At 49.7% G+C, this 12,997-nt stretch overlaps 1 protein-coding gene across 1 annotated transcript in view; it reads right to left on the reverse strand.

The window, feature by feature from the left end:
- Positions 1-12,997, reverse strand: part of LOC144153300 (uncharacterized) — a 61,216-nt gene that overhangs the window by 17,228 nt on the left and 30,991 nt on the right. The window contains exons 10-12 of the mRNA XM_077684951.1: positions 11,329-11,367; positions 4,244-4,291; positions 946-1,083 (exon numbers count right to left, since the gene is read on the reverse strand). Of these exons, the coding sequence (XP_077541077.1) occupies positions 946-1,083; positions 4,244-4,291; positions 11,329-11,367 (225 nt within the window). The remainder of the gene's footprint in view (positions 1-945; positions 1,084-4,243; positions 4,292-11,328; positions 11,368-12,997) is intronic.

The following is a 12,997-nucleotide window of genomic DNA, read 5'->3' on the forward strand; positions in this document are numbered from 1 at the left end:
GGCTCCCCCCTTCTTCCCCTTTTGCGCTAATAAGATGTTCCCCACCACCACTGCAGAGTTTGGGAGGCGAGAAGGCGTCGTCTTAGCTTGCTGTGGGCACATTCACTTTCAGTAACGCTAGCTGCACGGGTGTGGCTTGTGACGTAAAGGGTCACGCAGTTGTATTCCTTGAACATGGTAAGGGCTACGCGGAACGCAGGCAGTTCCGAGACCCAGCGCAATTGTAAATATAATACACTGAAAAAGTGGGGGCGTTAGTAAAAAGTAAATGGATACGGGAACTCAAATGGCCCGTATGTCTGGAGTGGCAGTTGAATTTTGTTATGTTAGCTTCTTAACGTTTCGAGAAATAATGGCAGGAATAGCAAGCATAAAAAATTAAGGTGTTGTGACGTTTCAGCATTCACCCTGCGGCCCCGTGGACTACCTGCACGCCGCCTGGTGGCATTATTTTAATCGACGTCCTTGTCGGCACTGCAGGTTGTCCGAAAAGCTTAATATAAAGGATCGTCCGTTTTCCCATTTTGCAATAATCGCATAACGTGCCCGTAAATATCGACAGGCGGGCGTTATTATTCGGCACATCAGGAAAAGAGCCAAAGCTTCAAGACAAAAGAATAAGAAGCTTTAAAAAGAAGCGACGTGTTTCCGCACTGCCACCAACCGAGATTCTCTTTCCAGCATAAACGCGACATGGAAATGTGGGCAGTCAGTGTGCCATCCTGTTTTCTTGACCACGCTGAAACTCAGCCGGGGAAGGAGCTTCCTCCGAAGTGCGTCCCGCGTAATTTTTTAAGACGTTCTAGTGATAATGGTCTTCGTCGAGCTCCCGTACGTGCAATACTAGCTCTTTGTACGGCATGGATATTTATGAGGAATCTCGAAATTGTGTGCACATATGTGCGACCTACGTGCTTGTGTGGCGTATACATATATAACACTCACCCTTGCTGATTGCGTTGAGGCCATCCGGCTTGCCAAAACGCCGGAGGGACAGCACTATGTGCGTGCAGAACAGCTTGGACACGTTCCGGTCGACGTCAATCCGGTCGGAGAGCACGCACACCAGCGGCCGCACATTTTCTGCGAAGACCGCTGCCTTAGCACTGAGCGAACGCTTGCATAGGCAGGTCGTATGAGATAGCTTCGTGACCGATCGCGCACTGTCCGGCGCGCTTAGCCATACCATGGTAACGTGATCTAAAAGGAAGTGAGCTCACCAATTGCGAGTAGTTAGCACCAAGTGACTAGTGCGTATGTGCGGTCACCGTTTCTGTTAATATAAAGCTCAAGGACTTCCAAGACCCATTGAAAGAAAACTTTTACCATACGATCCTAAAGAAAGCTGGGCGAAGCGCGAAAGTTTTTTCACATCAAACCTGCGTCAAACGTGCGTCAAAACCTTCGCTAAAAGTTCGTACAACTTTCGCGGAAGTGTATGCAATCGATTGTCAATCCTCCAAGGACCCAGATCGCAAACGAAGAACGTACCCTTGCGAAGATCTAGGTGCATAACGATGCATGGTTTATGAGACACAGCTGTCCTATCGTACTCGTTCTTTATGATCGATGCGTGTATTGTCTTATCTAGACGCGTTTTTTTTTCCGCGATTTTCAAGTGACCGTTTTGACACATTCAAAGCCCGGTTTCACGCACGCGCCGTGTATCCAGATATCTTATCAGAGCTTTTCGGTCGATCAACCGGCCAATGGGGAAATGCATTAGTTTTTTGACGGAACGCCCGCGGCCCCACTAAGAAAGCGTTCGCTTTAAAATAACTGCGAAAGATAACAGCAAAGGAAACTTTTTTTTTCCCGAAATACCTATACATCAGACATATAGGCGTGAAGTTAGGATAATAAAATCCAGCTTTACTCATAGAATCATCGACCAGAGCAAATGCAATCTTTTCGTATTTCAGCGTCAGTAATTCGTCGCTTTATTGTAGAAGAAATACACTTATCGATAAAGCAGAAACGGTGTGTTAGAGTAGGCATATTGTTCAGCCTTGCTGCCGCATCAAAGACGACATGGCCCTATCGTAGTTATGATCGTTACCAAATATTGTGCGTTTGCGAGTCACATGTGTGTGTGTACAGCAAGAAGTGCGGGAACACTTTGTATTGCGGCGGGGAGAGTCGGGTTGGATGTCGCAAGGGCCTTTCGGTGCTGCACAGGGATTTGTGCTGCCGACAATGGCTTTTATTCTATTTGCACGCCGGTGCCCTGGCACCTGATACGTAGCCTGCTTCCGCTCAGGATGCTCTATAAGAATCAAATACAATCTTTTTGATTCTTCGTGCATTACAAGCAGACTTCGAGACAGCCGATATATCAACGCCCAAATATTATTGCTCCTATAACCGCCTTCCTCGGTACCTTGCGCAGAATAGATGGTCCCACGACCTTTAATAGTTCCAAAGAGCCCCCTTTCAGATTCTAATCAACCGCTCTTGTAGGCAGAACTTTCGGCTGAAAAAGAATAAACCGAGGGGAGCGGTGAGATGTGCGTTCTTCGCGTCTACGCCATTCTGCAATACCCTAAAACCAATAATAGATCAATGCGGAAGGAAGGGGGGGTGTAGTTGTGTACGTCGGCGCGCATGCTGAGATTGACGCTTTATTTGTGGTGACCACGGCATCGAGAAGGCTGCCGGCAAATTAAGTAAAGAAAGCACATCACGGCCTGACGTCAGAACGGCCTCTCAACGATCGCCGGGGTGGACGAAAAGCGCAAGGAATCCCGCCATAAACAACCGAGGGTAATCGAAAACAGCGAGAGATTCATTTCCGCCCACGTGTCCACCCCGTGAAGTGGCATTCTTATTGTATGACAGCATATTTCTGAGAATTTACGATTCGGCGAAAAATGCGCGCGTTTTAGTTTAATTATACTGGCAGCACCGCTAGTGCAGGTGGTACGAAAACCGCTGTTTTAATAAAGCAAACAATACCCAGCTGAATGGGTAAAATGAAGTTCAGGAGTACGCGTGCTTAGGGCAAGTGAATGCAGCAATCTTGAAAAGTTTATACCGCACACAAACGCGTACTTAGGAGCGAAGGGACACCACATAGTGCTGCTAACTTCCAACAAGTTTTGTTATAATGACATGTACAATCTTTCTCAAAATTTTCTAGCCCAAGCCGAAAGTGCAAAGGCCGCAAAAAATTCAAATTCAATGTACAAGCTTACGTACTGAGCCAGGCTGAAACGTTTTAGGAAAGCTCGAGAAAACTCGTTATTTTTTTCTTACTGCCATAAAATATTTTTGTCACGCGTAAAGGTAAAGCTTAGTCTTTGTATTCTTTTTTGGCAAAGAAGGCTTAGGATTTGCCTAGAAAATTTTTGGCGAAAGGAGTACGGATAAATATTCCCGCAATTGTCGCAATGTCACCGCCAATGCCGACGGGTTGAAGCCATGCCAAAAACTGGTTGCTCCTTATCTGACAGGCTTGAAGTGAAGAACAAATGAACCTATAAGTAACTCTCAACAACAACGTCGGCAGCAAGGCGAGTGTGATGGTACGTGAGCCAGCCTGTCTAATGCAACTCCAGACTTTGTACGTTGAGGAGATTTTTTGACAGAATTTGCAATCACAAATTCATTGTACCGCGACTTTTAAAACAACATGCTACTCTGTACACTGGATACTCAGCCGAAATGAGAGAATACATTTTTCAGTATTTATTTATTTATTTATTTACTATTTTTGTTTGTTTGTTTGTTTGTTTGTGTTTGTTTGTTTGTTTGTTTGTGTTTGTTTGTTTGTTTGTGTTTGTTTGTTTGTGTTTGTTTGTTTGTTTGTTTGTTTGTTTGTTTGTTTGTTTGTTTGTTTGTTTGTTTGTTTGTTTGTTTGTTTGTTTGTTTGTTTGTTTGTTTGTTTGTTTGTTTGTTTGTTTGTTTGTTTGTTTGTTTGTTTGTTTGTTTGTTTGTTTGTTTGTTTGTTTGTTTGTTTGTTTGTTTGTTTGTTTGTTTGTTTGTTTGTTTGTTTGTTTGTTTGTTTGTTTGTTTGTTTGTTTGTTTGTTTGTTTGTTTGTTTGTTTGTTTGTTTGTTTGTTTGTTTGTTTGTTTGTTTGTTTGTTTGTTTGTTTGTTTGTTTGTTTGTTTGTTTGTTTGTTTGTTTGTTTGTTTGTTTGTTTGTTTGTTTGTTTGTTTGTTTGTTTGTTTGTTTGTTTGTTTGTTTGTTTGTTTGTTTGTTTGTTTGTTTGTTTGTTTGTTTTAAAAATGGAGACCTTCTTACCTTTGCCTGCTGGCATGCAGCGTTTTCTGAGCTCTTCGTTCGGCAACTCTGTGGCGGAGAAATAAGAGCGGGTTATTTATTACGACTTTTTCATGTACGCATGTAGATTAACCTTATTGCCGGAGTGTCTCCTGTTCGGCTTAACTTTAAAAAATCGACCTGTTCCTGTGGCGTTGTTGTTTGGGGTAATATGACACTAGAGGCACTGGAAACCAGCTCACTCAAGCATTTCAGTATTTACGAAAGAATAGCTGCTGGACGCAAAAAAGTTTCCACAGCCTGAGTACAATTACAGCGGATTCTTGACTTCACACACTTCCGAATTTAACGAACGCAGTAGGATTCCCCGCAGTTGCCCACTGCTTTTTTCTCAATTTTGTGAAGTCCGGACTTGCTCCTCCAGTTGACTAGGATAACGCGATCTTAATATTAAGCTAGCCTTCATGAAATGCTGCTCCAAGCTACTATACTGCAGTATGACGCGATAAATGTAGTTTCAGGGCGAAGCTGGGCGAAGTGGAGCAGGACGAAGAAACGCATTCCACGCATTTAAAGGATCCATGAAGACAAAATACAAGTTGGGTTTATTAGAAAGACTGCTTAGTCCCGATAACAATGATACCAATATCATCGCAATCTTCGAACAAATAACGGAGATATTAAAGCAAACGTGTGATGCAGTCGCGACCCCCTAGCCAATTTCCCGCAACTTTTCTATGACGTCACGGAACCTTGTTTGTGCGATTGGCGGCCGCCTAACTGACCCGTCGCGATGACACATGACTGGACGTCTGTAATGGGTCTTCTAGTTCCATTTGACCGTATCACTTGAATTCTAACGTGCAGTTAACGCACTGAAAATTATGTTTCATTGTTGGCCCGCATGACGTCATTCTTGCTCATAACACGTCACTGTGGCGCAAAATTTGACAGTTTTTAAATACTTCTTGCTTTTTTTTCGTTAAAAACGTCTTTGGGGCTGTAATGGAGCTGAGTGAGATACTGAATCCTAGTACTTTCATATTGTCACGTAGCCAAGGACGAAGCAGTTGTTTGGAAAAGAAACAAGTTTATTGGAGCGAACTTGTGCTCCCCTAACAACTGAAAAGAATACAGAGGCGGCGAAGCAGTGGTCAACAAAGTGACGTACGTGCGTCGGCGAGCGTCGCAGAATCGAATGCCCCGGCGTCCGCACTGCAGGCTTTTTATCTTTCGGCGCGCGTGGTTCTCGAAACGTCGATTCGCATCGAGAACATAGTAGATCCAAGAAGATTATTCTGGGCTGTTCACGTAAGATCGGAATGCTCTCCCTATCACAACAGATAACACATGCGGCACAGAAAGAAAGAATGGAACACGCGCTTCCCTTGGCGCAGAGATAACGCAGACCGGCGCAGCCGGGCGGTAAAAGCAAAACACAAATAAACAAACCCAATGTATGGTTCGCGGCATTACCCCCCCTCTAAGAGTGCATCGACCCGATGCTAACATAAGCGACAGTCCGAACCAATGAAAATAAAAGTTTGTCATCGTCCGTACAAAGGTTTTAGGCGAACCACGTGGACGATTTCAGGCCGCCTGCGTTGTCGTGATGTGCCGGAGTCACCATCAGGGATCACTTCGTAGGTAAGTTGGCCAACACGTCGTAGAATCTGGTAGGGTCCGAAATAGCGTCGCAGGAGCTTCTCACTGAGTCCGCGTCGTCGGATGGGAGTCCAAACCCACACACGATCCCCTGGTTGGTACTCGGCGTCTCGGCGTCGGAGGTTGTAGCGGCCCGCATCCACCAGCTGCTGGTCCGTTATACGAACTCGAGCGAGCTGGCGGGCCTCCTCCGCACGTTGAAGATATTCGTGGACGTCGGCGTTGAGATCGTCGTCTTCTACGTGCGGAAGCATGGCGTCGAGCATCGTAGTCGGCCTTCTACCGTAGACAAGCTCGAACGGCGTCAGCTGCGTCGTCTCCTGGATAGCCGTGTTGTACGCAAACGTGACATACGGGAGCACTTCGTCCCAAGTCTTATGTTCAACGTCAACGTACATTGACAGCATATCTGCGATTGTCTTGTTCAGACGTTCTGTTAGTCCGTTCGTTTGGGGGTGGTACGCCGTCGTTCTTCGGTGATCCGTGTTGCTGTAGCGTAATACTCCTTGCATCAGCTCCGCAGTAAATGCCGTTCCGCGGTCTGTGATTAGGACTTCCGGGGCTCCATGTCGCAGCACAACTTGGCTTATAAAGAACTTCGCCACTTCTTGTGCAGTCCCCCTCGGAAGAGCGGCGGTCTCTGCGTAGCGCGTCATGTAGTCTGTCGCTACGACAATCCACTTGTTCTGTGATCGTGACGTAGGGAACGGGCCTAAAAGGTCCATTCCAATCTGTTGAAATGGTCTCGATGGGACGGCGATCGGTTGCAGAAGTCCGGCGGGTCTTGTCGGCGGCGTTTTTCGTCGCTGGCAGTCACGGCAGCTCCGGACGTAGTGGGTGACGTCAGAGGTAAGGCCGGGCCAGTAGTACCTCGCCTTGATTTTTCCAATAGTGCGGGCTGTGCCGAGATGTCTGGAAGACGGGTCGTCGTGGCACGCTTCCAAAATTTCGTCACGAAGGTCCGCGGGGATGACGAGAAGGTAATTCGCTCTTGTTCCGGGGCTGAAATTCTTCTTCACGAGGACGGAGTTTCTCAGGCTGAATGCTGGTAAGCTGCGCTTGAAGGCCCTAGGAACGGCAACGTTGCATCCCTCGAGGTACTCGATTATGACGCGTAAGTCGGGGTCGGCACGCTGCTGGGCGGCTAGGTCGCTCTCCGTCACGATCCCGAAGAACGCGCTGTCTTCATCAGAGTCTTGTGGTGGTGGGTCGACGGGGGCGCGGGACAGGCAGTCGGCGTCGGAGTGTTTCCTGCCGGATTTATAAACGACTGTAACGTCGAACTCCTGCAGGCGCAAGCTCCACCGCCCAAGACGGCCAGAGGGGTCCTTCAAATTGGCGAGCCAACACAGCGCATGGTGGTCTGTTACAACCTTGAATGGCCTTCCATACACGTATGGGCGAAATTTTGAAATCGCCCATATAATAGCCAGGCACTCTTTCTCAGAGGCAGAATAGTTTTTCTCCTCCTTCGACAGACCACGGCTGGCATAGGCGATTACCCTTTCGCAGCCGCTTTGCTTTTGGACAAGGACGGCACCCAAGCCTATATCACTGGCGTCCGTGTGCATTTCCGTTTCGGCATTTTCGTCGAAATGAGCGAGCACGGGCGGGCTTTGCAGGCGTTTTTGCAGCTCGCAGAATGCTTTTTCTTGGTCGTTTTCCCAGCTGAAAGGGGTGCTGTCTTTCGTCAAGCGCGTGAGTGGCTCTGCAATGCGTGCGAAGTTTGCGACGAAGCGCCGGTAGTATGCGCACAGCCCGAGAAATCTTCGCACGCCCTTCTTGTCTTTCGGCCTAGGGAAGTTCGCGATAGCTGAAGTTTTTGCCGGGTCAGGTAGGACTCCCGCGGCGTTGACGACGTGGCCCAAGAACTTGAGTTCCTCGTATGCAAAACGGCACTTTTCAGGCTTCAGCGTCAACCCCGACGTACGAATGGCCTCGAGTACAGACTCCAACCTTGCAAGGTGTTCGTCGAAAGTCCGGGCGAATACCACTACGTCGTCGAGGTATACGAGGCAGGTGTGCCACTTAAGGCCAGCTACCACAGTGTCCATGACTCTTTGAAACGTCGCTGGTGCTGTGCACAGCCCAAACGGCATCACCTTGAACTCGTATAGGCCGTCTGGGGTTATAAATGCAGTCTTCTCTCGGTCTCTCTCGTCCACTTCAATTTGCCAGTAGCCGGTCTTCAGGTCCATCGATGAAAAGTACTTCGCGTGGCAGAGGTGGTCGAGGGCGTCGTCAATTCGGGGGAGGGGGTACACGTCCTTTTTCGTGATTTTGTTCAGTCGTCGGTAGTCAACACAAAACCTTAATGTGCCGTCTTTTTTCTTTACGAGTACGACGGGCGCAGCCCAGGGGCTTTTCGATGGCTGTATAATGTCGTCGCTGAGCATGTCGTCGACTTGAGTCCGGATGGCTTCCCGTTCGTGTGAAGAGACGCGGTACGGTGACTGTCGGGTAGGTCGGGCTCCATCTTCGGTTATTATTCGGTGCTTCGCTAGAGGGGTCTGACGTAGTTTTGTGCTCGACGAAAAACATTCGCTATAGCGACGTAGCAAAGCCAATAATTTGTTCCGTTGTTCTTGCGGTAGCGCCGGATTCACGTCGAAGGGCTGCGGGAGCTTGAATGTTTCTACGGGTGTGCGTTCAAAGTCGGCGACTGCGATCACATCACTTGCTTCTTGTGTTTCTTCGAGGAACGCAATTGCAGCTCCCTTGTTTAAATGCTGGTACTCTTCGGTGAAATTAGTGACCAAAACGTGAGATTGGCGTTGCTTAAAGTGCGCAATGCCTCTTGCGACGGAGACACCGCGGTCGAGAAGCAACCTTCGATCACTTTCTACGATAGCGTCGATGTCAGAAGCAGCATCCTCACAGTAGACGGCGATCATCAAGCTTGCGCGGGGTGGCAGGGTGATGTGATCGTCGGCGATCCTGACAGCAGCACGGTGATCGGGGTTCGGCTGCGGCGTCGTGGAGTGATTGGAGGAAAATGTTATCGACTTGGTCTGCAGATCAATTATTGCGCCGTTGTCCGTCAAAAAGTCCATTCCGAGAATCACGTCGCGGGAGCAGTTAGACAGAACGACGAACGCCGCAGGGTACGTTGTGCCGTCTATGGTGACGCGCGATGTGCACGTTCCACTTGGCGTCACGAGGTGGCCTCCTGCTGTGCGTATGTGCGGACCGTCCCATCTGGTCATAACTTTCTTCAGTTTAGACGCAAATGGTCCGCTCATTACCGAATAGTCAGCTCCCGTGTCTACGAGGGCGACTACGTCAAAGCCGTCGATGGACACCTTGACGTCAGATGCAGTCGTCCTCGAGTTCCAGGTTCGTCGGGGCGTCGTATCTCTGCTTGTACGTGTTGATGGTCGGGCACTGTGCATCGTCGTTGTCGTCGCCTTCTCAACGGACGTCTCGGTCAGGTCGGGTACGCGTCGCGCCGTGTAGCTGTCGTCGTGTTCGGGAGTCTCGTCAGGGTTAGGTCGGGTCGTCGGGATGAGGGCATGTCGTGAATCACTGTCTTCAGCGCGTCCTTGCGTCGTTGGAGGGTTTCTAGTTTTTCGCCGTAGAGCAACTTCACCTCCAGAAGTTGCCGCCTTTAGTTTCCCCCGCGTGGGCTGGGGGACCTTCCACGGGCGAAGTCAGCGGTGCTACGGCGGTTCGGCGATTGGTAGGGGTAGGGCGACGGCGAACGGTTGAAACGTGCTGGGCCACGGCTGGTTTCAGATAGATACTCGTCGATCTCACGTGGTCGTTGGCCAGGGAGAGGGCGAGGTGCGTCGACGGAGAAACCACGCAGTCCGAGTCTTTTGTATGGGCAGCGACGGTAAATGTGGTCGGCCTCTCCGCAGTGGTAGCACAGAGGACGGTTATCGGGAGTTCGCCATACGTCCGTCTTCCTCGGCGTCTGGTTTCGGGCTACCGGGGGTCGGGCGGGTGACAGTGGGCGGCGGTACGGCGGGGCCTCTTGGCGGCGTGTTGGAGCAGGGCGGGGTCGACGAACAGCCGCGGAGTATGTCATAGCTTGTGGCTCTCGGGGTACCTCGGATGGCGTAGAAGTTCCCAACGCTTGTTGCACTTCTTCTCTAATCACGTCGGTGAGGGAAGCGACTTGGGGCTGCGGCGGCGTTGGGAGAAGTTTCCGCAGCTCCTCTCTCACTATTTCGCGGATAGTCTCGCATAGGCTGTCGGCCGGGATCCGCGTGCTGCCAAAGTCGTTCGCATTGGCCGCGCCAACGAAGTTGCGGTCATACTGCTTAGCACGCATTTCAAGGGCTTTCTCAATGGTGCTGGCTTCGGTCACGAATTCGGCGACGGTTTTGGGCGGATTTCGGACAAGTCCAGCAAACAGTTCCTCCTTCACTCCGCGCATTAAGAAGCGCAACTTCTTTTCTTCCGTCATTTCGGGGTCCGCGTGGCGAAATAGCTGCTTCATCTCCTCAACGAAGATCACGACGCCTTCGTTGGGGTGTTGCGTGCGCGTTTCCAACAAAAGGGCGGCTCTTTCTTTCCGCACGACGGTAGTGAAGGTCTTAGTGAACTCGCTTTTGAACTGAGCCCAATTTGTCAAGGAGCTCTCGTGGTTCTCGAACCAAGTGCGAGCCGAATCTTCCAAGTAAAAGAAAACGTGCCGGAACGTTTCTGCGTCGTCCCACCTGTTGAATTTCCGGACGCGCTCCAGTTTCTCCAACCATTCTTCTGGGTCTTCTGCGGGGGCTCCTCGGAATGATGGCGGTTCCCGTGGCTGCTGCAGAACGACAGGAGGGTTGGCTTGGTTGAGCATGGTGCTGGTTGCGACGTTTTTCTTCTTCGTCTTCTCCGGTAGTAGACCGAACTCGGGTGGTAAATCTTGCACGCGGAGGCTGGCTCTTGTTGGACTGGCTTGGCGGCTTCCAGAGGTTGTAGTGGGCATGAAGGGTGCGTACCCCGCACCTCCACCAGATGTCACGTAGCCAAGGACGAAGCAGTTGTTTGGAAAAGAAACAAGTTTATTGGAGCGAACTTGTGCTCCCCTAACAACTGAAAAGAATACAGAGGCGGCGAAGCAGTGGTCAACAAAGTGACGTACGTGCGTCGGCGAGCGTCGCAGAATCGAATGCCCCGGCGTCCGCACTGCAGGCTTTTTATCTTTCGGCGCGCGTGGTTCTCGAAACGTCGATTCGCATCGAGAACATAGTAGATCCAAGAAGATTATTCTGGGCTGTTCACGTAAGATCGGAATGCTCTCCCTATCACAACAGATAACACATGCGGCACAGAAAGAAAGAATGGAACACGCGCTTCCCTTGGCGCAGAGATAACGCAGACCGGCGCACCCGGGCGGTAAAAGCAAAACACAAATAAACAAACCCAATGTATGGTTCGCGGCAATATTACACGAAGTTGTATTTTCTCTTCATGGCTCCTTTAAGCAGAAGTTGCGACAAACTTACTCGCTGCTGTCTGTTCTGCCACTTCCGGGTCATTTCGACCTGAAAAGAAAAATACAAGCGAAAATAAAACACAGGAAAATCCATAGCACGCCCTTGCGGCTCTTTTGCAATATGTGACACTAGACGACGTGAACCATTAGGAAGACAAAGGATGGATTCCCGGCCGGGGCAGTCGCTTTTCATGTGGAGTTGCAAGGCGCAAAACGCCCGTGTGTAAAGAATTCGGTGCACGTGTAAAGTGCCCAGGTGTTGAAAATTAAACCCGAGCTCTCCAAAATGGCGTTCCGTAGCCCAAGTGTAGCGGGTGAGCCTCATTTCACACACGATCTCTATGACACCCCTTTGCGCTCCTGTCACGTGATCAAAAAGGTCGTGACGTCAAGACCAAAAGTCACGTGACAAAGATCGTTTCGTCACGTTCTTGCTTTGCCCAAAACAAATCGTGCCGTGCGCGTTTTCTCTACGTTGGCGTCGGCGTTTGTTTGACGCCCCATTTTGTTCATCTAAACGTCAGTGCTATCCGCGTGTTACGTTGTCAAAGCCAGTTATTTAAACCAAGTGCAGCGTCGATCTGCAAACGCTAGACTTCGCGTTGTGTGCTGTGCTGGGAGCTCACGGGTGTAGCCGGCGTGCTGAGCCCTCGTCGACGAAACGGTGACCATGACGACGCCGATCCATCTCGTGAAAAATCGAGGACGAAGTTTGCCACCACTAGTTCTGCAGTACCTATCCTACAAGTCACGTTGCCACCAGCAATGACATGCAACAACGTGCCTGAGATCACCACACGAACAAACGCCGTGCTGTGATGCGGCGAATACAGTGATGTTCGATTGTGTGCATCGGAGCGTAGAGCTCGACCACATTCGGATTTCGCGGTAAATGCGCAAATGAGATGTGGAGGAGTGGAGGGTGTGTTGTGTCCTATGTACCGATTACTTTGTGCTGTCGCTCTTCATGTCGGCGCACTCGGCGGCAAAGTGCGATGCTTGCATGGGCAGCGATTGTTGCAGGCAGCCGCTGCAAGCATCGCGCGGTTGTGCTGGTCAGTTGCGATCGCTTTGGCGTTCGGTTAGCGCCCGAGGTTGTTTTGCCCAACGGAGCTGCTACCCGCGTAACATGCTGCGCGTTGCGGGGACGAAAGATGGCAGCGGCGGTGGTGAAAGAAAGGGTACGGAGACCATGGTGACAGCAGGACGCTTGTTTTCATTATCCCTCGTCCATGCACGTATTCTATTCCAGCATGAAGGCTAGACTTCTGCCAATTTACTAGGACGTCGTAACGGAACGACAAAAAGTAGGTTCTGTATCTAATAACAGGTTCGAATTTCACATTTACAAAAAGCCAGCAATTATACTGGACTATAAAAGGCCACTTTGCAAGTGCCCTTTTAGGGATGCTGTAAATCAGGCATGTTCTCTGAACAACCTCCGCTTAAACCCTTTCGCACTTACCCCCGGCTTCTAATAAATATCCTCCTGTGGGCATTGAAGTATCCACCAAATGTGCATTCTGCTCTTTGTTCTCTTGAATTTTATTTCAAGCTACATAAAAACCGCTTTTGGACTGAATGTCCAACGAGACGAAGGGTCCAACAATACTAAGGCCCACTGTATTATTCAAGACATGCATTTGTTGTGAAGATTAAGCCGATAGCGGTAGGTTCAA

The sequence above is a fragment of the Haemaphysalis longicornis genome, unplaced genomic scaffold (genome assembly GCF_048455015.1).
Source record: "Haemaphysalis longicornis isolate Haplotype H1 unplaced genomic scaffold, Haemaphysalis longicornis Haplotype H1 scaffold_9, whole genome shotgun sequence".
Lineage (NCBI taxonomy): Eukaryota > Metazoa > Arthropoda > Arachnida > Ixodida > Ixodidae > Haemaphysalis > Haemaphysalis longicornis.